We start from the raw sequence: 25338 nt of genomic DNA, 5'->3' as shown, positions 1-25338 counted from the left end.
AGTAGTATACAACCGATTGTCACTAACCGAGCAATATATACCATCATGGATTGCACTCGTGGCGGAGAGACAAGAGGAGTGAGAGCAGCAGGATCAGACCGACCTGCCATACAAATGTAAATAGAAGCAGAGCAGCGCATCACAGCACAAAGTGAGGGAAACACGTTTATTTCTACATTTAAAGATGATCATTCAACATGTTTTTTTTTTTACCTTAAAGGTTCAGTGTGTAGGTTTTAGGTGAAAGGGATTTATTGGCAGAATACATTGAATTCAAAATAATCCTAGTGATGTTTTAACTAGTGTGTAATAATCTAAATTGTATGAATTGTGTATTCTTTACCCTTTTATATTTACATCAGAGTGGGTCCTCTCTACGGAGGCCGCCATGTTTTTTACAGTAGCCCAGGCTGGACAAACTAAACACCTTTTGAGTTTTTATGACAACTGAAGGCTACCACAGGTTCTCTCTCATGTTTGGAAGGGGAGGGTGAGGTGAGGGGAATTCCGCTGCAACATGCAACTTCACCACTAGATGTCACTAAATTGTACACACTGACCTATACCTACCGATATACCTGACTTACCATAAATACTCAGTGTAAAATAAACATTTACAATTTACTGTGGGATTTTTCCACCGGCCGACGTTGTTGTGGTTTAACGTCAAAATCCTGCGAAAATGACATCATTAGAGTCAGGAAGCTTTTTTTTCATTTTCCCCGATGAGCTCACTACATATAGTGCTGTATATAGCTATAGTTATTGAAGTAGGAAATAGTGAATGAGTGGCTAATTTCGGACACAAAGTGGATAGAGTGGGTTGTGTTGCAGGGGGCACCAGAGAATCATAGGCTTCAGATTTCCTTGCTGCGCCCCTGCTTTAACAGGTATTCACTGCCCTGCCTTTCCAGTTCTACTTGGTCTTGTATCATCTTACACTTTGACTGCCACTTATTAAAAAAACACATCACTTTCCTTGTTGTTCAAACTGCACCGGGAACAACGGCCTGGTCCTTTCTACTGATTCAAGTGCGGAGCTCCTTTCCCGGGCAAAGCCCCTGAACCTGATTTGGAATCAGCCATGCAGAGTCTGAATGAGGCCGCTGAGGAAATGCATTGTCGGGGTTTCTTGGGTGCCGCCCCGCAACATGGATAACGACGTGTCGGCCAGTGAGAGCGGAGCGCTGTGGCGGAGGTTGTTTATGTGAGTGCTGGGTTAGGGTTCCGCCCACCGATGTATCTGTGAGCGCAGGGCAGACAGGCAGAGAGTGTAAAATGGCGCACAGCTGTCGGTGGCGGTTCCCCGCTCGGCCCGGAGGGAGCAGCAACTCCGGTACCGGGAGGAGAGCGGGCCGAATCAGGGTTACTGCCTCTCTGCGGAGTGTCTCGGGAGGCCACCCCAACGCAGCTGGGCTCGGACCCGGGTTTGATGCTGCACTACAGGTCTCTTCGGTCATCGGGAGCAACCTGCAGAAATTTCGGGATGTTTTGGGGGAATCGAGCGACTCGAGCAGCGGGGAGGTAAGCACGGGACGGGGCGGGAGCAGAGCCGGCGGAGCGTCGGGTGGGACCGCTGCTGGGCTCGGTCCCCCCGGAGAGCTGCTTCTCACAGACCAGGAGCTAACGGTTACTCTCTGACCATCTCTCCCTCAGTGGGGCTGGGAGCAAACTTGTCATTGCCCAGGATGCAGTTAACTTTGAGTTGCTTGTTGTGGCCTTAAACTCCCCGGTAACGTGTCACCGTGTTAACTTCAGGCACCGGCGGGTTCTCACATTTAGGTTCTCAGCGGTTCTACCTGAGAGAAAGTTTCCTCCTCGGTGGAGTGAGGGGGGGGGGGGGACATGCTACATCCACTCAGTTTGGATGAGCAGCTGCTAGCATCAGTCTGCTAACCGAACCAAAACATTGTGGAGAAACCCTGGTGTTTTCCCGGCAATCACAGCCCACAGCACGGTTACCACACAGCACAGACACCGGTACACCCACTGACTGTCTGTGCTGTGTGTAGCTAAGCCGTTGTAACTGGTTTACTAGTTAGCTCCTTGACATTAGCTTGACGTGAAGCCTTCATATTCATGTCACATTAACGCACAGCAAAAGTTCTCGTCCCGTTTTAGCTTTAATATGATTTCTCCACAGTAAAGCAGTGTTTGAATATGTCTGTTTTATTATAAGGATGTTTGCTCGGAGAGTAGCATCCCGGGACCTTCATGGTAGCGTGTGATGTGTTTGAAAACAAGACATGTCAACTTGAGGGAGGCGAGAGTCTACAATTGTGGTTTGTAACTAGCTAACGTGAACTTAGCGTCCGTCTGTAGCTTCTCTGTGAAAGGGGCTGCTCGTTATTCACTTGATTTGCTCATTACTATCTAATAATCGGTCCTTACAAGCGTCACAGCTCAGTATTTACAGCGTGAACTCAGGAGCTCGCTCTTTTCAGTGAGGTGCCAACCGTCCAGCGAGGCTCGGCTAACGTAGCTTGATGGGTTAGCTCGCAGGCTAGCTGTCTACACCTCACAGCTAAAACCACACCATTATCCCTGCCGACGTTAAGCGGCGTCAAAGTTGCAGGTTCGCCCGGGAGGCTGCTGTGTTCTCCTCCGGCCGAGCACACATCGGGTTAAAGCTTTGTAGCCGGAGTTGGCGGAGCTCGCACACAAAAGTAAATAATTTCCATGGCTGGGTTTTAGTGGTGTGCTAGGGCAGCTACCATGCTACGCATTACGCCACGCTAGCCACTGGGGCTATTGCTGATGCATAGGAAAATGGGAGGGGGACATGTTTTCCCCGTCTCCTCACAGCCACTACGTAGCTTGTACCAAAATAATATCGGGCTGATAATGCTCGGGGGTGACGTCTGGTGCACGGCCACCCGTCCAGAATCGCTCCCCCCGCCGGCGCTGGAGTGCTTGTAAGAGTGTAACGACGGGGTTTGGTGTCTGGATTAGCTTGGTTTCAGCAGAGAAATGAGACTCGGTCGTGACAGTGCGCATGCAGGGCTGGCTACAATAACAACGAGCCCCTTCTTGACGGACCGTGTGATGTGGGGGTGTGTTCGCCTTAGCGAACTACCATCTTCCTTCTCCATGATGAGCAGCACGCGTTCAATGCAGTGGGAGCACGCTGTGTGGGGATGTTTACCACCAGCTCCACTGCTTCCAGTCGCATTTGGTTGGAGTACAGGAGTGTTTGCACACACGCTACTTTGACGTTTAGCTGCGTTTTTTTTAATTTTTTATTCTGAACTTGAAAAATGCATGGATCTTGAATACATTTTTGAATGCTGATATTTGGGAGATTATAAAAAATCCTCACAGTGTTGCAGTTACATTTTGCTGAATATTGGAAAAATATATCATTATCATATATCATATTAACATCTTTATTTCACAGTATTCTAGAGAAACATACGTTTTACAACACCATGAGTCCATGTGGCCGTTCAGAGTGCAGCAGTGTTTGGGATGTGTGGAGGAATAAGAGGTCCCTGTAAAACCTAAATAGAATGGAAGATGTGCATAAAGCATGATGACTCAATTGATTTTACAGTGCAATATATTTTAAATCAATGCTTTATAATTTTCTGGAGAAACACACGTTTTACTTGAAATGTAAGTTTTGTTTTCAAATAGCTTTTTGAGCTCTTCCCACCCCCTTTCTGAAAGACTGAAAGCTGTGAGTATACCAGTGATCGGGGTGTGTAGACACAGGCTGGTCTCTAAAATTAATTTGCAGGTTGAATCATATAAAGATTTTGGAGATAGCATTGTGGTCGTGACGTACATTTGTGCTATAAATCACAGCTTAATGATACTCTAGAGGAACAGATGTAACGTCAACCTTTCAAGAGAATGGTGTTACATGTAACAATACATTCCCTCTTCCCTGGCTCCAGTGAATGAGAAGATAGCAGTGTCTGGACTTGTACAGACAGGACTGGACCAATAAACCCCCCTTGGCACCTGAAGCCTGTGGAAGATGCGGACACAGCGTGGGGATTTAATAGAGAAGCAGTGTAGTGCCTGTCTGGCCAGAACGGGGCAGGATTGTTCAGTGTCACACTGCAGCCTGCTGAGCTTACGGGGCGACCCTGAACTGTGTGCCAGCCTGACACTTGGTCACCCCTCCTTCCTCCATCCAAGCAGAAAAACCCAAATCCACTTCAGACACACACAACGCCATCTGAGAGGCAGAGCAACTTTTCTTCTGACAGCTGCCACTTTGGAATGGATCACTAAGCCTATTGGGGTGGCTCAAAAGGGTTCTTGTCGGCCGTTGCTGCCCTAATGAAGGCATTTGTTAGCTTTATGTGTGTAGGGAATTCATTTTCCTGATCCGGCCAAATTGTTTATTGCTTGTTTTGATGCTGAATTTAGTCCATGTTGACTTTTTTTTGTAAACGTGTGATCTTATCACCCCCCACAACCTCACTGTCCAGCTAATCAGGCTTAGCATAATTTTCCCTTTTTGTCCTTGCTCCATTATATCATGCCTCCTGCTGCATCTATCCATCCCCCATATTATTATCAATGTTTAATCATTCATACAAAAGTGCAGCTGAATAGATGTATCAACCTAAATGTCTCTTTGCCTCACTGATTTGAGAGAAATGGTGTATTTGAGCGGAAGGGGTTTCAGTCCAGCAGGTGTTTGGCCTATTTAAATCGAAGACAACCCCCCCCCCCCCCCCACCCGCTTACCCATCCCAGAGACAGCGTGTGGATTGGAGCAGGAAGCTTTGTGTCTGCTTTTATTCTAGCTCTCACAAAGTGCAGGCAGCTGAAAGAGCACAGGCAGGGATATCAAAGGGTGTGGGGCGACACCCCTCCTCCCAACGGGACAACGCTGGGAGGAGAATTAGTCACAGACCCTCCCATCCATGGCTTTATACTACTACAGCAGGCGGGCAAGGAGCTTTCACCTCTGCTTTAGGAGTTGCCTGACTGGGAGAAAGGCGACAATTGTGTCGTCTTACTCTTTGTGTGTGTGTGTGTGTGTGTGTGTGTGTGTGTGTGTGTGTGTGTGTGTGTGTGTGTGTGTGTGTGTGTGTGTGTGTGTGTGTGTGTGTGTGTGTGTGTGTGTGTGTGTGTGTGTGTGTGTGTGTGTGTGTGTGTGTGTGTGGGGGGTAGGGGTGTCCCTCAGACTTTATGTCCCTTATTGCACTCAGAAGTGGGCATGCCTTCTTTGTCTTTATTTTGATTAGAACTTCAATTCAAGCAGCCTACTTGGGTGGGTAGGAGGGGGTGTGTGTCTATGGATGCCAGCCAGCCTGTGTGTGTGTGTGTGTGTGCAAGACAGACACCATACACACATGCCAATCTGTCTGTTTGTCTTTGTCCATTGACTGTTCGTGTCTCCCTACGTGCGAGGTGTAGGAAGAGGAGGCACCTTTCCCTGGAAAGTGTTTGTTTTGGTTTGTGTTACTGTCGAACAAATGTGAAAACAGTTGCACTTAGTGTTTGGACACTTGAAAAAACAAATGTCCACCTTTTGCTTGGGGGCTGACAGGGGTTACAAAACAGTCCCACCACAGGGTAATTCATTCTGGTGGAAGAAACAAGATGTTTTAAGCAGTGACTCATAGTAGATTTTAAACATTCTTTCATATTAATCATGTTCACTGCTTTGTATAATTAATAGCAGTAGTTGGCACAATTCTTGGAATTCCTCTTTGGCCTTTTTGAAGAGATATGTCATCAAAGGGCCATATAGGAGTATGAGCTCATCTTCAATTTATATTCCAGGAAAGGATGATGCAGTAAATGTAAGCTTCTTGGAATGTGTCAAGAAAATGTGTGTTTTTTTCTCAGAGTAGTAAGGAGGAATAACCTCTTAAGAGCATCACAGTGACTGACAGGGTCCTGACCTGACAAATTAAACATTTATTTGACATCCTTCCCCTCAGTCTGAGCCAAACTCCTACCACTCTTTTCCTCCTCATTATTCATACAGATGATTTTTTATCTTTAAATGGATAACGTCTGACTTAAAGTTTCTCAGCTTGCCTAGTCATTGTGATTATAATGCATTTGTTAGCAAGATTTGTTTGAAATATTGATGATTTATAAATGTTGGCTTATGTTAATTTTGCATTTATTGAAATATGTGGGAGAGTATTGTGTTGGAGTGTGTGGGGTAGTTAGGTAGCTGAGATGAGACACTTGTTCTCATACCAACAGTTTCTTGCGTTTCAATTTAACTTGTCATTAAACCATTTTTGTGGTATCTTTTGTTTATGGCTTAGGAAAAAATTGAATTTCCAATTTCACCTCCTTTCTTCCTTTTTTAACTCCAAATCTTAACTGTATTTCTTTTGACTTCCAGAATAAACTTAACTAGGTGCAATATAGTGCAATACCTAATTAACATAGGTAAGAAAGTATAATGGAAACTGAGTTTGCTGGTATTGATAAGCAGTAGTAAGTCTATCTGGTAACAGATTCTTATTGGTTTGTTCTAACAAAAAGTCAGAACAAACTTCTACACTGAGCCTTGGTCCAACTATCCATCTACCAATGTACCCAATGTCATTTTTTTGCTATTTAATATTTCATGAATGATAATATTATATTTGAAGGAGCAAGGTTGACTGGGGGCTATACAAGTATTTTCTTAGTGAATTTGTTTATTTTCCTAATGTTTTCACATGTCTGTAGGTTTGTTTATTTTTCAATAGGGTTTGGTGTATCTACTAAATCTGAGTGTTTACAGTGGAGCATCACAATTGATGATGTGTGTTTACTAAGCTTCTACACTAATAATCATTAGCAAGAATCACTAATAATCATCATTATCATTAGCAATGTAGCGTAGAAAACATTCAGCTGGTGCTAAGCATCGCTGTGTTCAAATACAAATGTGCTGGTAGCAGTTGTATCATCTGATGTCAATTAACTTGATGGCAGCTCTAAATGAAACATGGCTGTTTGTCAGTTTGTGTGATCTCTGCAAGCCACTATCTTGTCAAAGATAGATTTGTGAGAGAAGAACCACCACTCTACAACCACAACCATTCTACAAGCATGGGTGAACTGTGTGTTTCTCTACTTCCAATGAATTTAACAGAGTGAGACGTCTTAGCGTTTTGTATCACGTCACTGCTGACGACACTGTTCTCCAAGATGAACTTTCATTCATCTCATCTTACATACACATATTTTTTAATACCATGTTCCTCAGTATTTGGATGAATAAGCTCATAAAAACAGGGTGTGTGGGAACAACTAGTCTACAGCTCTGTTATTTCAATGTGTCAGATACACTGGGAATTTGATCAAAATGTAGGTGCCATCATTTGAAGTACAGAATTGTTATGTTCAGACTCGATATTAAAGGTTCGGTGTGTAGGAGTTAGTGACATCTAGTGGTGAAGTTGCATGTTGCAGCTGAATACCCCTCACTTACTTAGTCAAGTTTTGGGCTACTGTAAGAAACATAGCGTCCTCCGTAGAGAGGACCCACTTCCAATGTAAAAGGGCCCATTCTAAGGTAAAGAAAACAATTAGATGATTACACATGAGTTAAAACATCACTAGGATTATTTTATATTCAATATCCAGCAAATAGATCCCTTTTACACACTGAACCTTTAAAAGACTTGTGAAAATAAACTTGTGCAGGAAACAACTTGTCATAAATGATAAGTAATTAGTATATTTTTCTATATTATAGCAGGGACAATGGAATTGTAATGTGTGTGTACATTTGTGTTTGTGGCAGGGTCTGTCCGGTTGTTGGTTGGATTGGGCTAAAGGGACACAATGGTGTTGTCCATTGGCCCAACCCTATTTGTCAGTAGGATTAGGCAAAAGTACTTGGTGGAGGGATGGGGCATGGGCCAGGGAAGAACCTGCTAAGTTTGGCTCCCGATTTAAGTTAAGGGGGTTTCCGTAACATTGGGAAATGAGGAACATTTGTATGGAAGTAAAAGTCCGACATTTTCAATATAGCCTTGGCAGAGGTGTGCTCTAGTTTTGTCTGCTCATACACTTTCAAAAAGTTATGGGCTTATTGTGATTAATTACAGCTTTTATGAGCTCCTGCAGGTTAAAGCTGTGTGCATTAACTCTAAGTAATGAAGACTAATGTAGGTGATTAAATATAATCTATGTTAAAGGTAGTCTGAGAAACCATAGTGAAGAAAAGACTTGTGTAGATGAAAGCCTGGTTTATATCCTGCCCAGGAAACTGGTCCCTTATCTGCAACCCGTCGTCTGGGATCAGTTTGATTTCTGCTAAACGCTGTCTTGATTGTCAGTGAAAGTCCCCTTTGCTTTTCAGTTTGAGAGGTTTACCTCAAACCAAATTTATGTTCTTCTCATAACTGTCAGGGACAGTCCCCTGCACCTCTTGGGACTAATGATGCTGTTGCCTCAATGATTCAGATCAGTTTCCTTTTCTTTTATCTTTTATCTTTGGATTTCATATCCAGTCATTTATGTATTGATCATTTACATGAGATGTGACAGAGCAGCAGGAAGTCAAACTGCTCAGGATCTCGTGGTGAGAGCGACAGCAGGAGAAGAACTAGAACATTTGTGTTCAAAAACATTCTTGTACAATTTTTAAGCAGAAGAGATAAAAAAGAAAAGGGAAACTCAGATCTTTTCAGTAACTTTTTATCCCTTGCATGTTGCAACAAAAGGCAGTGCATGAACCTCACCTTGCTAGTCTACTACAGTGTTTGTTTACTTCTTGATGGTACCTCCGTTTGCCTGCCCTACTATTGAGCTCATGGTGAGCCTTGTGTTTCACATGCTGCTGCTTAGTGCTCAGTAGTCAGTGGGTGGGAAGCAAGTGAGCGAGCAGTGAGTGACTGAATATGTGTTTGGGAGCATGGCATGGAGCAAGGGGGAGGAAGGGGGTGCCTTGTCGTGTGTGGGAGGCCCGTTTAGATTGGGATTTGGCAAGCGGCTGCAGGAGCATGTTGAAACCCCAAACCCTTTTCATCCTCTGCTCCCGGGAGACTGCCGCGCTCCCTCTGTTGTTGATGGTACATGTGGTCAAAATGCTGCTTCCTTGTCTCTTTCTTCTCTCCTCCTCTCCCTCCTCCCACAGACCTCCTCCTTTCTTTGCTCTGCTTTGCTTGCTTGCTTGCTTCGCCTGTGCTCCCCTCCCCCGCAAACCTCACTCCTGTGCTCCGCTTGTTTACATCTCGCTGTGCAGTTCATGCGCAGGTTTTTCTCCTCTCTCTATATGTGTGAAGTGTTTGTGTGGCTGACAGCATCGGGCGGTGCGTGTGCACATGTTCGAGTGTGCATGTGCAGCATGAACCTGCACAGTCCGCTCTGTGCACTCTCCCCTACTAAAGCGTGTTGTGATGTCATTGACTGCAACTCACACTATAGCAGCGAGTCAGAGGTGTGTGTTGGTACTCCGCCCCCCTCTGCTCTGCAACAACACCAACCAGGAGCAGAAGCTATCTCAGAGAGGAGAGGATGCTGGTATTACAGTGAGGAAGGGATGTAAGAGGAAAAGGATGCTCAGCTGCACTATGAGGAGTGGAGGATGCTCAGGTTTATATTTCATACCAGGATAAACAGCATTGTTGACTATCTGTTGTTGTTTATATTGTGATTTTGAACAAATAAAGGAGACTTTGGTAGCACACATCAGGATGTGTGAAATTCTTGGCTGGTGCAAATCAGTTCTCATGTAATTGTGTGCGCACACTTGGTTAGCAGCTGCTCTACAAACTGGGCCAACGAGACCTCGACTGTATCCCTGCATGCTGCTATAAATAAACATGATGAAATGACATACTCACCTCGACTCTTAAACACACACACACCCTGATTGGAAGAAGTAGTGACACACACTGAATTCTCAAGATGTTAATCATCCTCTGATAATTTCAGTGTTGTACTGAGAGCACGAGAGGAATATTTTTTTTCTGTTTTTACAGTGTATTACATTTACTCGCTCATTTCTTGAACCACCACAGATAACATGTCAAAGTTGGTAATTCAGTGAGAGGAATAACACTCACTCAATTGCCAGGTGCATTATGTCTGCTTGCATTTGTTCCTGGAATATAGTATGTTTTTGCTGTGCACGAACATGCCACATCATTCATTATAGTCTGGTTTATCTGCCATATAAGGTTCACAAATGCTTTTTGATGCATTATCAGTCCCAGTGCCTTGTGCATAGATGAAGACTTGTTTTTTATGTCATGGACCAAGAGATGAAAAAAGAGAAATAATTCCGCTTTTAAGAAGTCGATGTCAGATGTCGATGTCTCTTTAAGGCCCCCTCCGAATAAAGCTCAGTCTGCTCTGATTGGCGGGCTGTCGCACTCTGGAGTGACTGGTAAACCACTTCCACCATATGTAGGAAATGTTCACCTTCGCTCTTCCTTTAACTGGCTTTGTTAAGGGCATACATTATGCAAACTGGGGCCATCTGACATCATGATGCTGTAGAAGTATTGGCTAGACTACTGAGGTGTGTTTTCTTTGGAGGAGCCAACTTTACTGTGGACTTTGGGCATTTTAATCTTTTACATACACAAAACTTTAAACCTCAATAGATGAAAAATTGAAAAAAAGCACAATGTGTCTCCTTTAAGTGTGATAAGCTCCATCTGAGATGCTCTGAAATGCTTACTGCGTAAATTATATATCACCATAGGAAGGCAACAACATGGCCTTGTGCACCAGATATGAAAATACACTCATTATCTACTCACCACTATGCCGATGGAGGGGTGGGTGAAGTGTTTGAGTCCACAAAACACGTCTGGAGTCTCAGGGGTAAACAGTGGTACAGAAGAATCCAATACAATTGAAGTCAATGGTGAGTCCTCCCTCAGACATAATAAAACAACAGGAAAAAACATAACAATGCCTCCATACTGCTCATGTGGTGTCATCCAAGTGTCTGCAAACCCCGACATTCATGTTCGTTTGGAAACAATGTCGTTTATATTTCACCCACCCACTCCATTGGCATAGTGGTGAGTAGATCGTGAGTGAATTTTCCTTTTTGGGTGAACTATCCCTTTAAGGCCTCTTTGTTTTGTCTGTGTCCGGGCTCTCTGTCTGACTGTACATCTATGAGCAACCACTCTTAGAATATAACATTCCCTTCAGGGAGCGGGAATGCGGGGCGATGTGTTAGTCACCCAGTAAGATGTGGATGTTAGCAATTCAATCTCAGTTGTGGTTTGAGACTTCTCTGGCTACAGACATGTCACCCTGAAAACCAAAGAACAGGAAAGCACAGTGTGAGCCAGCAAGCGAAAGTGATTGAGCATTTCATAGCCTCGAAGCTATATTTCTTATGAGGCCTACTTCTGAACTGATATTAGTGTTGCACATTTAGGCCAACTGACAATTATGTAGCATGATCGAAGTTGTACATTTGTCCAACCATTGCTTCTATGCTGTGTTTTATCATTACATAAATTGTATGTTCACAAAGGATTTAATAGCTTTTCCCTTTTTCTTGTAGGAAGAAGCATTTGGAGGATTTGGGATGGTTGCCGAGCAGAAAAGAGTACAGTGTGCTTCAACAACCTCTTCAGGTAAAGTAACTCCCTGCTGGCCTATCAGAGACCTTGCAGTTGTCTTGAGATGCCTATTCCTGTACGGGTTGTCTATATCTAATGCTTCCATGCCACCTAAATGTCCCTTGTTTTGCTCTCTGGTTTTATCAGAAGGCCCACCCATACAAGAGAAGAAGCCCAGAGGCCGACCACCACGGGCCCTGACAGCCCAGAAAGCTGCTACAAGTCTACCTTCCCCTTCTTCGCTTCCCACCCCCACACAGACAAAACCTGAGGGTCCAGAAAGGCCAGCTGACAAGGTAAAAAGGCTGCCCGGAAGGCCACCTGGCACCGGGGAAAAGAGAAGAGGTCGACCCCCATCTTCAAGTAGCAAGAAAGCTTGGAGTACAGGCAGCCATGCAGCAGGGGATGACAGTAGGCAGGCTGGGTCTGAGTTGGGCATGGACACAGATGAGGACACGGACAGAAAGGGTGCCAAGAGGATGCCACTTGGCTCTACTCAGCCTCATGACAGTGAGGCAAAGCTTCCCAAAGGGGGGCGGGGTGAATCCAAAGTTACCAACCTGAAGAGGCTAAGAGCAACGAAACTTACCCCTCTCAAGGCACGGCTTAAGACTTTGCCTGGTGTACCCCGACGCAGACGTGGTCGACCACCCTCTGCTGAACGGCTCAAAGCTGAGGCCGCAGCTGCTGCTGCTGCTGCTGCAGCACAGCTTTCTACCTCTATTGAAGGTGGGGAAGGGAAAAGCAAGGCCTTTAGGGCCAGAGGGGGGGATAGAGGTGCAGAACCACATACTCCCCAGCAGTTGATGCTGAGGAATGTAGATGGAGCTGAGGACCAGGACTCTTCCAATCCACCTGCTTCCCCATCTCCCTCCAAGCCAGGCAAGACGGTGGGCCTCAGAAAAAGCCCTCGCCATAGAAAACCTGTCAGAATTGTCCCCCCTTCTAAACGCACTGATGCAACCATTGCTAAACAGCTGCTGCAGCGAGCTAAGAAAGGAGCACAGAAGCGATTGGAGAAAGAAGCTGTATCCATCGGCGGCAGTAGGACAGGAGCCATTGAAACTGGCATCAGGAAGACACAACTGAAGAACATCAGACAGTTTATCATGCCTGTGGTCAGCACTGTTTCCCTTCGCATCATCAAAACCCCTAAGCGTTTCATTGAAGATGAGGGTGGCTTTGGAATGCCACCACCACATGTGAAGATGCCACGGTTAGAAACCACCCCCTCATCTGTCTCTGCATCTGCCCCACTCACCTCCACCACCACCACCTCCTCCTCACTGTCTCCTGCCCTGGTCTCTACACCTGCTGTTACTAGCACTGGTACCTCCGCTCAAAATGACTCCCTCCCCCCTCCTCCACCTGCTGCCCCTATCCCCACGGTTCCATCAACTGCTGCCAGTCTGCTCAACAACGACAACACCAACAATGCCACCAATGGGCGATTTAGCAGTAGCGCTGCATCTTGTGGCTCAAGTGCTGTGTCGCAGCATTCCTCCCAGCTCTCCTCTGCAGAGTCTTCCAGATCCAGCAGCCCAAGCTTGGATGACTCATCATGTGACTCCCAGGCTTCTGAGGCCACACAGGCTTTGTCAGAGCCAGAGGATCATTCTCCGTCCTCGCAAGGAGAGAGGGAGGGCAACCTGTTGCACAGTTCACGGCCTCCTTCCCCTCCCTCTGAGCCAGAGCCTGAGCATGAGCATGTGTCGGCAGAGAGGAATCGACGAGGCCGGAGAGAACCAGCAGTTGGCCGGGGAGGTCAGAGCCAGAGAGTGAGAGAGACTCTCACCACTGGGCCTAAAAAGCCGATCATCAGTCCACCAACAGGAGTGCTGATGTCCTCCTCTACACTTGTAAATTCCCAGCAAGCTTCATCCACAGCTTCCTCCTCTTCTTCACCTCCACCTCCGCCTCTCCTCACCCCTCCACAACCTCTACAGTCAGCTTCCTCCAACACAGCTGCTATCAGTGAACACCACTCGCAGTCCCCCTGGATGCCTCATTTTCTGTCCGGCCCGTCAGTGATGTCCAGCTTGGCAGACAAACGTAGCCGCTCAATTTTGAGGGAGCCCACCTTCCGTTGGACGTCCCTGTCCCACCCTGAACATCAGTACTTTTCCTCGGCTAAATATGCCAAGGAAGGCCTCATTCGTAAGCCTGTATTTGACAACTTCCGTCCTCCCCCTCTCACAGCTGAAGATGTTGGGCTGCTGCCCCAAAGTGTTAGTGGAGCAGGGGGAGCTGCTCCAGTGGCATTCCCTGCACCAGGCAGTGGAGCAGGAACAGGAACTCGTCTATTTGCCCCTCTTCACAGCCATACCCACCACCAACATCCCTCCTCATCTCGCTTTGATGCACCACTCCAGAAACGCAGCCCATTGCTCCGCGCTCCACGCTTTACACCTAGTGAGGCCCACTCAAGGATATTTGAGTCTGTTACCCTGAAGTCATCCTCTGGGAGCATCTCTAGCTCTCACTCTCCACACCAGTCATCCTCTTGCTCCAGCAGAACCTCGCGGCGCAGGAGACGACTTGTCACTGGAACGCTACGGGGCCACCCGCGGTCTCCTTCTCATTCAATGACCAGACGCAGCAGCCAAATTGGAGGCCAGATATCTATGAGGAAAGGCTCCTCTGAGAGGTCTGTGCTGATGGGCTCTGTCAAAAGTAGTAACCCCAGCTCTTTGCCAGGGGTCTCTGCAAGTCCACTAGCCACTAGTGCCTTAACTCCTGCTTCTTTCAGCACCTTCTCCACCGTATCCCTGAGTCTGGCCTCACAAGGGACACCTGAAAGCAGGAGGGGAGCTGCTGGAAACCCACCTCCTTTGTCAACTACATCTGCCACTTCTTCCCCACTTTTCCCTATCTTTCCTTCCAGTGCCCAGGACACAGGCCGAGGAGCTGGTAAAGGAGGTAAAGAAAAAAGTTCACCAGCTCCCCAGGAACCTGCTCCTAAGGAAAAAGAAAGGGATTCAGAGAAAATCCGAGAGAAGGAGAATAAGAAGGAAGGGAGGAAGGATGGGAGGGACTCAGAAGATGCTCTTTTATCTCTTGCTCCAAAAAAGGCTCCAGGAAGAAAAAAATTGACCTCAGTTGACACGGTTTCTGACACTGCCTCCTCAGAGGTACGTGGGCCCCATTCCTCTGTTCCTGTGTCCATCGCTAAAGGACGCTTACCCAAAAAAGGTAGACCCTCTGAGAAAGGACCAGAAACGGAGGATGCAGAAAAGGAGAAGGAGAAACAAAGTGCTCCTAACCAGCAGACTGCAAGCCCTCAAGGGCAGCCGGGTAGACAACAGCTTCCTGTCTCCTCTCTTGGATCAGTGTTGGACCAAGCAGAGAAACAGCCTGTGAGTGACAAGCGGGTAGTTGGACTATTGAAGAAGGCCAAAGCACAGCTCTTTGACTTGAAGAAGAGTAAGCTGAAGCCTGCGGACCAGACCAAGGTCCAGGTCAGTTTTCCTGTTCATTTGTTGCCTTCAATGTTACTGTGTCTCACCTAAATTCTTCTCCGTTTCTCTCATTCACATTATATAGCCACAAGCAAGTGGCTCTGACATGCTGCTATGAATATTTGTTAAAAATAGAAATCTGTGTTTGTACTCAAACTGAAACTTGATAATAGGAAAGTCCCACAGAGGGTGTTACATAAGGGGAATTCTGTTTGCTTCATACATTATGCAGAACGCTGCACTGGCTTTGCTTTTGAAAGTATTGTCTTTCTGAACAGAATATACTCATCTGTTCTTCTACTGTTAATCTAAAGATTAAATGATTATAGGCACTGCACATTTTCAACTGTTTCAGCTGAACTCAAACCAACCCTCCTCCCCTGTCACCACATCATCATTTTTATTATTGCACATTGTTCATAGATGAGAGTTCGGTTTGGTTCAGTCAAGCATTTACAACAAATAAAATCTAGCATCCTAAGGACATAAGCAATATCTTAAAATGTCAGCCTTCTGTATTGAACATGTACACATGTGTATTCGCTTCTTATTATGAAGCTCCTCAAACATTTGTTTAACTCTTTTGTGGTGATGTGTGATTGTGAGCAGGGCCAGGAGAGTGACTCGTCAGAGACCTCAGTCCGTGGTCCACGCATCAAACATGTATGTCGTCGTGCAGCTGTGGCTCTTGGCCGTAATCGGGCAGTGTTCCCTGATGATATGCCCACACTTAGTGCCTTGCCCTGGGAGGAGAGAGAGAAGATCCTATCTTCCATGGGGAATGATGGTAAGGCACACTCAGTTTTATTGTCACTACTTTGTTGTTTGTAAATTAATAATCTGGGCTCAACTGTTCAAGTTTATGTATTTATTCTGAATAGGGGCTTAATAATAAAAATAATAATATAATTATAATTTCTATATCATAAAACTAGAAGTTGCTTTGGAGTATTGTTCACACAGCTGAGAGATACAAATAAAAGCCCTGGTTTTTATTTGCTTAAGTTAGATTTTTTTAAATTCTAATCTATATATGATAGAGAAAAAGTGTTTTTTTAACCAATTTTAATGTAATAGATATCATTCTTTTTTAAAAGCACCCTAGTTTACATTTGTTAAATTGCATGTATGATGTTTCTCTTTTTACAGACAAGTCATCAGTAGCAGGTTCTGAAGAGGCAGAGCCTCAATCCCCTCCCATAAAGCCACGAGAAACACGTCAAAAGTCCATTCAAGAAGCTCCTCCCAAGAAGGGACGTCGGTCACGACGCTGTGGCCAATGCTCAGGCTGCCAGGTTCCAGAGGATTGTGGTATCTGTACTAACTGTCTCGACAAGCCTAAGTTTGGAGGACGAAACATTAAAAAGCAATGCTGCAAGTAAGTAAGACGATGAGCCCTTTGTTGTGCAGGATTATTATCAATCTCAAGAGAGTATTGAAGATCATTTTATTACAAATTAGTTTTTTAATTAGATCGTTAAGAAATGCCGTGTTGAACTTTGTAAATTTCTCTATCTACAGGATGAGGAAGTGTCAGAATTTGCAGTGGATGCCCTCAAAGATGTTTCTTCAGAAGCAAGGCAAAAGCAAGAAGGACAAGAAAAAGTACAGATTGTCTGAGAGGAGAGAGGGTCTCAATCCGGGTAAAGGACTGAACTCAGAGTCTGCCCCTAAGTCGTCTCCTGCACCACCAAAGGAAGAGCCCCCTCGCAGAAAGTGTGAAACTCCTCCTCTAAAGCTGGGAGAGGAGAAGTCAAGGCAGCAACCATCCTCAAAGCAATCATCACCCGCCCTCACATCTTCCCCTGCCCCTGCTGATTCACCTCAGACCCCCAGCACAGTCACAGCCCAGGCTCCATCTCCAGCCCCGACATCAGAGCCCAAACAGCTCTCCGTCACGGCCAGTGTCACCAGTAAGAAGGGACACAAACCACATCTGCCTATACCAGCATCCTTCTCCTCGTCATCCTCCTCTTCCTTGTCGTCTTCTTCGTCATCGTCATCATCCTCCTCCTCCTCGTCATCTTCAGCCCAGAATTCGCCCTCTCAGTCTACGCAGTCTCATCAAGCATCCCAGCAACAACGGGCTCTTATGAGTCAGGCGCCTCCAAAAAAAGATGCTTCACCCAAGATTCCTCTGAACGAGTCCAAGAAGAAGCCCCAGCAGCACTCACTGCAACAGCAGAGCTCCGCTACAAATATTTCAGATACAGGTAAAAAAAATTAAACTGGCTGCACCGTATTCCCTTAAGTAAAGTTTTGATAGAGATATATAGTTCATACCCAACACAATATGAATGTTATGTCCTGTCTCTTTTTAATAGTCGAATCAAAACAGTTGAAGAAGCCAACTTCTCGCACTGTCCCTCCATCTCCCAAACAGAGACCAAAAGATAAGGTAAGAAGAGTTCACTTTTTTATTTCTAAAAACGGTGGTACTTCACATCGACCACATATAATTCCCAATATTAACCCTATGTCTCTCTTCTCCTGTGTGATAATCACCTGAAGCCGCTGACAACTAAACCCCCCGGCAGCAGTACTTTAAACTGGCTGAGCACTCCCTCGACTAGGGGCCAGACGAAGTCCAGAGCGCCCTGCGACGGAGTGCATCGTATCAGAGTGGATTTCAAGAAGGACCATGATGTGGAGAAGGTTTGGGAGGCAGGTGGCCTCAGCCTGCTCACCTCCATGCCGGTCACACCCAGGGTGCTCTGCTTCTTATGTGCAAGCAGCGGTAATGTTGAGGTAAAAAAACTGTCTTCGTTGTTGTTGTTGTTAAAAGTTTTCTTATTCATTTGTCTGCGTAATAACAAAAACTTCTAACAATCTCTTCTGTTTCCCCTGCTGCCTTCCCCTGTCTGCTGTTTCTCTCTCTGTCTCTTTATCGTTAGTTTGTCTTCTGTCAGGTATGCTGTGAACCGTTCCATCTCTTTTGCCTGGGGGAATCGGAGCGCCCTCTTAAGGAGCAGATTGAGAACTGGTGCTGTCGACGATGTCGATTCTGCCAGGTCTGTGGGCGCCAGCACCAGAAAACTAAAGTAAGCCATTCAGTTCAGTTCTGTTCATTTCAAAGCTGCTCACAAAAGAAGCTTAGTTTAGAGTGTGTAAAGGCTGAAGAATCTTCCTTAGAAAGAAGCTTGCCAGCAGACAGCACTTAATCAGCTTCTTGGAATCCTTCCATGATTTTATTATTTAACTCATGGTCTTAGTGTAGCATGGTTGTTATGTTAGAAATATATGTATACATATTTGGTCTACACAACACAATCATGTGTCTTTTGAATTGTTTTGTCCAGTGGCTACATGTTAAGTAGGTTGTATGAACTTGTTGGTTATTGGTCTGTCAGTAGTCCGCGGCATAAGATGTGACTGGTAGGGAAATTGATTTATTGCAGCCAGTTCAATGAACCAAATCTCTGCCCAAAGAGCATTGAGACATGTATTTATTTGATTGGCTTTAATCTGTGACCAAATGAACAGCAGCAGAGCTCTGTCACTTTCTGACCTCACATCTCACAGTGCGGCTGAAAAGTCTGAAATCTCAACTCCTGGTGATACTGGAGGCTTCCGGCATCACAGATAGTCTGTGCTACATGATCATAAAACCTACATATTGTATCAGGCATTAAGCAGTGTTTCATTACCAGATAAATATTAAGTGGTGTCATGATAAGGTCTTAAAAGGTTCAGTGTGTAGAATTTAGTGGAGAAGTTGCATGTTCCAGCTGAACACCCCTCAGCACACCCTCCCCTTCCAAACATGAAAGAGGACCTGTGGTAGCCTTCAGTTGTCATAAAAACTCAACAGGTGTTTAGTTTGTCCAGTTTGGGCTACTGTAAAATAATGGCGGCCTTCGTAGGGAGGACCCGCTCCTGATGTAAATATAAAGTATTTAAATATATAGGGCCCATTCTAGGGTGAAGAAAATAACAATTCGTACAATTTAGATGAAACACACTAGTGAAAACATCACTATGATTATTTTATATTCAATTTCTGCCAATACTTCCCTTTCACCTAAATCTTACACACTGGACATTTTAACTTGCCGATGTATTATTTTTTTGCAATATTAAATAGCAGAATGGCTCATAGTTTGGAAAAGAAAAAATGTGCTGCGGCACATTAACTGTATGTTGTAAAGCCTTAACGTGGGTTGACTGTGTTGACCCAAACCCACAGGAAAAACTTGACTCTAGTTGCCACTTAAGTGGCTGTCTATAAACTCTGCCACGCTCCGCTCTGTACAGCTCAAACTGTAGCTGCATCGTAATGCCTTTTAATTATGATGTTCATCCATCCATGAAGCCCACAATGAATGTGCCACTCAGTTACCTCCATTACACTGTAGTTAAATGTATGCATGACATCTTACATACAAGGTGAATGATACCATTACATGTTGGAACCAGGTCACATACTTGTTGCCAATTTGCTGTGAACAGATCTGTGTTGTTTGTTGAGCATGGACAATTTAATGTGGCCACTTTTCATTTTAAAATAATATCATCTCACTCTCTGTTTCTGTCACTGTAGCAGCAGCTGCTAGAGTGTGATAAGTGCCGCAACAGTTATCACCCGGAGTGCCTGGGTCCCAACCATCCAACCAGACCCACCAAGAAGAAGAGAGTCTGGGTATGGACACACACACACACACACACACACACACACACACACACACACACACACACACACACACACACACACACACACACACACACACACACACACACACACACACACACACACACACACATATCTTCCTTTAGACACCCTCTACGCTTTCACCTTTGTGTAACTAACACAGTTTGCACCACTGACAAACGTTAGTCAAACTTAAGCATCATGCGCACACATTTTTCTCTTAACCTCTCCTTTTGTTCACACATTTTTCCAGCTTCTCACCACTGCGCGACTCACATTCATGGGAGCCTCTCACAGGCCGTGTCTATGAAAACATTGAACTCCTCTCACAGTGTCACTTTCACACCATCCCTGCTCTTTAAACAACTGCTCGCAAGTTTTTGCCATGTAGTCAGCGCCTTGCTTGTGTGCTCTTTCTTTCCAGGTTTGCACCAAGTGTGTGCGCTGTAAGAGTTGTGGAGCCACTAAACCTGGGAAGTCCTGGGATGCCCAATGGTCACATGACTTCTCCATGTGTCATGACTGTGCCAAACTATTTGCTAAAGGTGAGCATAATTACACCTCAGATTTCTTTTTTCTGGGTTAGAAGGAGAATAATTTCGTAAGAATCTGTTCTGTATTTTGAAGCAACATCTTTAAAAGGACATTTTAATCTTAGCCAAGCTGTTTAATCAGAATGTAACTGTCACCGTTTTATCCCTCAGGGAACTTCTGCCCACTCTGTGATAAGTGCTATGATGATGATGACTATGACAGCAAGATGATGGAGTGTGGTCGTTGTAACCATTGGGTTCATGCCAAGTGTGAAAACCTGACAGGTTAGTAGGCCCCACACAAGCCAGGTAGAGACGTGTATTAAAACACAAGTTTTCTCTCTTTTCCTCACAAGTGGAGCTCTGTATTTAATATTCCGCAGCACTTGTTCTTTATTTGTCTTGTCAGCTGTCAGTGACTGTGCAAATGACTGACAGGCTGCTCTGGGAACGCTTTCATGCTGATGAGATGCTGAAAGACGATAAACTTAATAACACACAATAATGACCTGTCGTCTCCCACTGTCCCCCAGATGAAATGTATGAGGTACTGTCAAAGCTGCCAGAGAGTGTTGCCTACACTTGTACCAAATGTACTGAGCGCCATCCGGCCGAGTGGAGGACGGCGCTAGAGAGGGAGCTTCAGGGCTGCATTCGCCACGTCCTCACTGCACTGCTCAACTCGCGTACATCCACACACCTGTTACGCTACAGACAGGTCAGATACACACTGTTGCTTCCTCCTCTGTGATTTCAGAACAACTATTTATTGTTAGTTAGAACACCTGAATGAGCAATTGCAGCTTAATGAACAGGATAGTGATATTCAGTGTGTAACCCTTTGGCTTTTGGGCAGGCGGTGAAGCCTCCGGAGCTGAACCCAGAGACAGAGGAGAGTCTTCCGTCCCGTCGTTCCCCCGAGGGCCCAGATCCTCCAGTTCTGACTGAAGTCACCTCCACACCTTCCAGTGACTCCCCTCCAGACCTGGACAATGTTGAGAAAAAGATGGATCAAGGCCGCTACAATTCAGTGGTATGTTATGTTTTCAGTCTGTTGTCTGGAAAAGTGAGGTTTTATTCATCTCGCAGAGCAGTTTGTATCTATTACAGTCATAACTTTGAAGCTATGACAACAGTTACAGTTGTAGATTTAACTATTGGTCTCTTCTGAATCTGTTGTCAGGGAGATGAATAGTTTTGTTAATGACTTTTCCAGTGTCCATCGCCACTTCACTGTTTTAACAATTACTCACCATATGTGTGTCCGTTCTCCATTTCTCTCCCAGCTGGAGTTTAGTGACGACGTCGTGCGAATCATTCAAATAGCCATCAATGGTGACGGTGGCCAGCCGGAGAGCAGGAAAGCAAACAGCATGGTCAAGTCTTTCTTTATTCGGGTAAGAACTTCTCATTAATTATCTAGACTGTGGCGTCCTGCCATATTCTAAATTGTCCCGTCACACTTTAGTAATGTACCAAAACATTTTTTACACTTATCATAATAACATATGAGATCCCTAACTTGGGGATATGTGCAACGTATGCAGAGCTATTTGCCGTGTGTTCACTGTCGCACTTCTGCATGTGTGCAATACCACATGCTTTTGTAACATCAATGAGGTTCTTCCACTCTTTAGTTTGTGTACCTGTCAATGTCAATGCTATAGATTGAATCAGTCCCCTCAGCACCAATGGAAACACAACATTGCAGAGCAGCTCACAGGCTCTCACTCAGGCTCTGTGTTTGTATGAAGTTATATTATGCAATATTCTTTTTTGACACACACAGCTTTACAAAAACGTTCACCAACACATCTTGTGTTTTTAATAATAACAAAAAATAACTTTATATCCTATGATTGGTGTACTCCTGCAGCATGAATAGGTGAAGTATCTTAGTCAAGGCATGGCAGCATCAAGCTAGGGCCCTTCTGTTGAGCTACAGTATGACTAACTGCAATTCTTGCCCCTAATTATGGTCTGTGCAAATGCTTTAGTGTGCAAACTTCATTGCATGTTTTCTCTTTCAGCAAATGGACCGGATCTTCCCATGGTTCAAAGCGAAAGAGTCCAGGTTCTGGGAAAGGCAAAAAGTCTCTGCCAAGTGAGTGTCTATCACACCATAGTCAATGCAAGAGTTTGTGTTCAGTGGTCAGTGTCCAACTCTTCTGACTAACTCATTAGAGTTATGTAAGCCATCATTTATATTACCAGTTGCTTCTCAATGACTTTTACAGAGTTATGATGTCATTATTCAAAAATGTTTTTCTACATTAAGACAAGTTATGTACTTACTGGTTTATTTTGTTTCAAATTGAATGATTTGATATCCACGCGGTCAGGAAACAGTACTGACTGAAAGCTCAAACTAACATGAAGAGTCTGAAAGTCAATATTTAAAGATGCCTCCCAGGATGCATTGCTCTCAATTTTGTGAAGTGTGTGATGTGCTGTTATTTTATAAACTTGAGCTGCGAGTTATGTTGGTAATTGCACAGAAGAATTTTTTGGGTACTTTTGTAACGTGATCCCGTTCCAAGACCCTTGAAAGAAGAAGAACTGACGTTTTCAGGAACTGTAGGTCTGTAATTATTGAAATGAAGAGTAAGATGTGGTTTCTCTGGGAGAAGCTGCAGGATCATCATCAGGGTAAAGGATGGAACCAGAAAGCATTGAATTAATATTTCTAAAATGTGTGGGCTGACTTTACCAACAACCCCTGAAGAAACATGAGCCAAGTAGAAAGATTAGGATTTCGTAAGAGTGGAAATCTGCAAAGTTGTATGCTGGTCAGTCGTACTTAAGTCAGGACAGTGACTGTGATTAAAGGTCCTAGTCACGATTTAAAGGTGCAGTAAGGAAACTGATTACACAGTCTATTTGATTAATGAACCCACTGGACAGTTTAGTGGTGAATGTGAGTGAGTGATGACTGATGTGATTATTACAGTATCTGGTGGAAAGATGTAGTCAGTATCTCTATTAGTCTGCACTGACTAGAGAGTAATGGATCAATGAAATCAACTCCCCACAGCTGTAGTTAAATATATTATATTATATATTGATTGGTGCTTTTATATAAATGATTCATAATAAAATGGTACTTATGAATAATTGATGCTGTTCACAAAGATGTCAGGTTTATCTAGATTATTAGAAAGAATAGGTCATAGCCATTATATGGCAGCAGGAGTATATGAATAGTGTGTTTTACTGTTCAGCCTATTGAAATTAACCACTACACACTCTTTCACACTCATTAACTCCCTAACTCTCTCACTTAAATCGAGCTATCACCACTCCTCGGCCGTTTATCCTGCCTCGCCTCGAGGCGTTGTGGGAGGCAAACCCTACGAGTGTCAAATTTCATTTGAAGGCTCTCTGATACATACTTGTGGTCTAATTGTGGTTTACTTGTCAGTTTGCTCTCTTGCATTATGTATCAGTGCCTCGGTCCAGGAAACCAGTGATCCACGCAGTGGATCCTGTGGCCATCCATTGGATGGATGCCTGTTTTAAAGCCTCTGCTGGTTTATAAAGTATCAGACTTAAAGGGATGGTTCACCCAAAAATGAAAATTCACTCATTGTCTACTCACCACTATGCCGATGGAGGGGTGGGTGAAGTGGTTGAGTCCACAAAACACTTGGCGACCACTTATTCAAATGTACAAAAACATCAGAAAAAAACATAAAATGCCTCCATACTGCTCTTGTGGTGTCATCCAAGTGTCCGAGAAGATATATTTGCATCATCATAGGCTTATTGTTTATAGTATATATTTGTAATGTATGTAAGGACATGAGTTAAGTCGAGTAAATCTATTCAAGAGGGAAATCTACCATTGCACAGACTAACAATTAAACAATTAATGCCTCAAGATCTAACTTCCCTAATCCTAAATAAAATTTTAGAAGCTTTTTAGAAGGGGTTTAGGAAGTTAACAAAAGCATGCACATCCAAACTTGTTAAACATTAAATGCTGGACAGAAGCGACGAAAACCAGAAGTCAGGAAATGTCTGAGCACCTGTGTATGCTCCCATTAACCCAGAATTATTTGCTTGGAGACTTTTTCATGTCACTTAAGTTGTAAATCTACATAGTGATGTGTGTGGTTATTTGAACTTTGGTAGTTCAGTTGTTTACATCAGTGCTTCGGAAATAAAACAATCAATACTTCATATTTTACCCAATCAATGTTGGTACTAATAGAAATGTCCCTGTCTCTGCTCGTCATTACTCCACAGCAATGGGCTCCTCCCAAACGCTGTGCTGCCTCCATCCCTGGATCACAACTACGCCCAGTGGCAGGAGAGACAGGAGCTTTCCCGCGCTGAGCACCCCCACCTCATGAAAAAGATCATACCAGCTCCCCGTCCCAAGACCCCCGGTGAACCAGATTCGCCAGCCTCACCTCCTCCTCTCCCTCCCTCTCTACCACCACCACCTCCACTCCTATCTGGTAAGATAATAAACAATTATGTGTGTGAATACTTAACACTGTTTCTTACATCTTGTCACCATCTGTGTATTCCCAAATTCTAACTTGACCTTTCCCCCTTAGATCGTGAAGACAGCCCAGAGCTCCCTCCTCCACCGGGTGTGATTGATAATAGGCAGTGTGTCCTGTGTCTGAAATATGGAGACGAGAACACTAATGTGAGTCAGAAATCCACCTAAAATCTCTTAAACACACACAAAGGTCAATCTATGTCACTTTCAACATTTCTGTATGTTTTAGGAGGGTGGCAGGCTGTTGTACATCGGCCAGAACGATTGGACCCATGTGAACTGTGCCCTGTGGTCTGCTGAGGTGTTTGAGGATGATGATGGCGCACTGAAAAATGTTCATATGGCTGTTCTCAGGGGAAAACAGCTGGTAAGATGGGATACTTTGTCCATCACAAGTTCCCTCACTTGATTTTCAGTGTATATTTATTGGACTGAGTTTGACTTATTCATACATTTATACTTTCTATTTTCTATTTAGCACTGTGAGAAGTGTCAAAAGCCAGGGGCTACCGTTGGCTGCTGCCTCACCTCATGCACCAGTAACTACCACTTCATGTGCGCCCGCCAATGCCACTGCATCTTCCTGGAGGACAAGAAGGTCTATTGTCCAAAGCACAGGGACCTCATCAAGGGAGAAGTAAGGAAATATCATTATTTTCGATATAATAAC

General features: G+C 44.6%; 1 protein-coding gene across 2 annotated transcripts in view; it reads left to right on the top strand.

Moving 5' to 3' along the window:
* Positions 1–1217: 1217 nt before the first annotated feature.
* The window catches only part of kmt2a (lysine (K)-specific methyltransferase 2A), a 37770-nt gene continuing 13649 nt past the window's right edge, over positions 1218–25338 (top strand). The window contains exons 1-20 of one of the 2 annotated variants that reach the window (XM_034603449.1): positions 1218–1524; positions 11459–11531; positions 11664–14974; positions 15584–15761; positions 16124–16352; positions 16496–17187; positions 17299–17372; positions 17486–17722; positions 17869–18015; positions 19515–19613; positions 20047–20167; positions 20327–20440; positions 20689–20873; positions 21012–21188; positions 21442–21552; positions 22186–22259; positions 24404–24618; positions 24721–24815; positions 24898–25035; positions 25147–25305. In XM_034603449.1, the coding sequence (XP_034459340.1) occupies positions 1279–1524; positions 11459–11531; positions 11664–14974; positions 15584–15761; positions 16124–16352; positions 16496–17187; positions 17299–17372; positions 17486–17722; positions 17869–18015; positions 19515–19613; positions 20047–20167; positions 20327–20440; positions 20689–20873; positions 21012–21188; positions 21442–21552; positions 22186–22259; positions 24404–24618; positions 24721–24815; positions 24898–25035; positions 25147–25305 (6675 nt within the window). In that variant the 5' untranslated portion in view covers positions 1218–1278. Of the gene's footprint in view, positions 1525–11458; positions 11532–11663; positions 14975–15583; positions 15762–16123; positions 16353–16495; positions 17188–17298; positions 17373–17467; positions 17723–17868; positions 18016–19514; positions 19614–20046; positions 20168–20326; positions 20441–20688; positions 20874–21011; positions 21189–21441; positions 21553–22185; positions 22260–24403; positions 24619–24720; positions 24816–24897; positions 25036–25146; positions 25306–25338 lie in introns of both variants that reach the window. The other variant, XM_034603446.1, reaches the window with a different exon arrangement.

This window comes from Hippoglossus hippoglossus, chromosome 13, assembly GCF_009819705.1.
Source record: "Hippoglossus hippoglossus isolate fHipHip1 chromosome 13, fHipHip1.pri, whole genome shotgun sequence".
NCBI classification, from domain to species: domain Eukaryota; kingdom Metazoa; phylum Chordata; class Actinopteri; order Pleuronectiformes; family Pleuronectidae; genus Hippoglossus; species Hippoglossus hippoglossus.
Note: the sequence above shows the minus strand (reverse complement) of the source record. Positions and strands in the feature narration are given on the sequence as shown.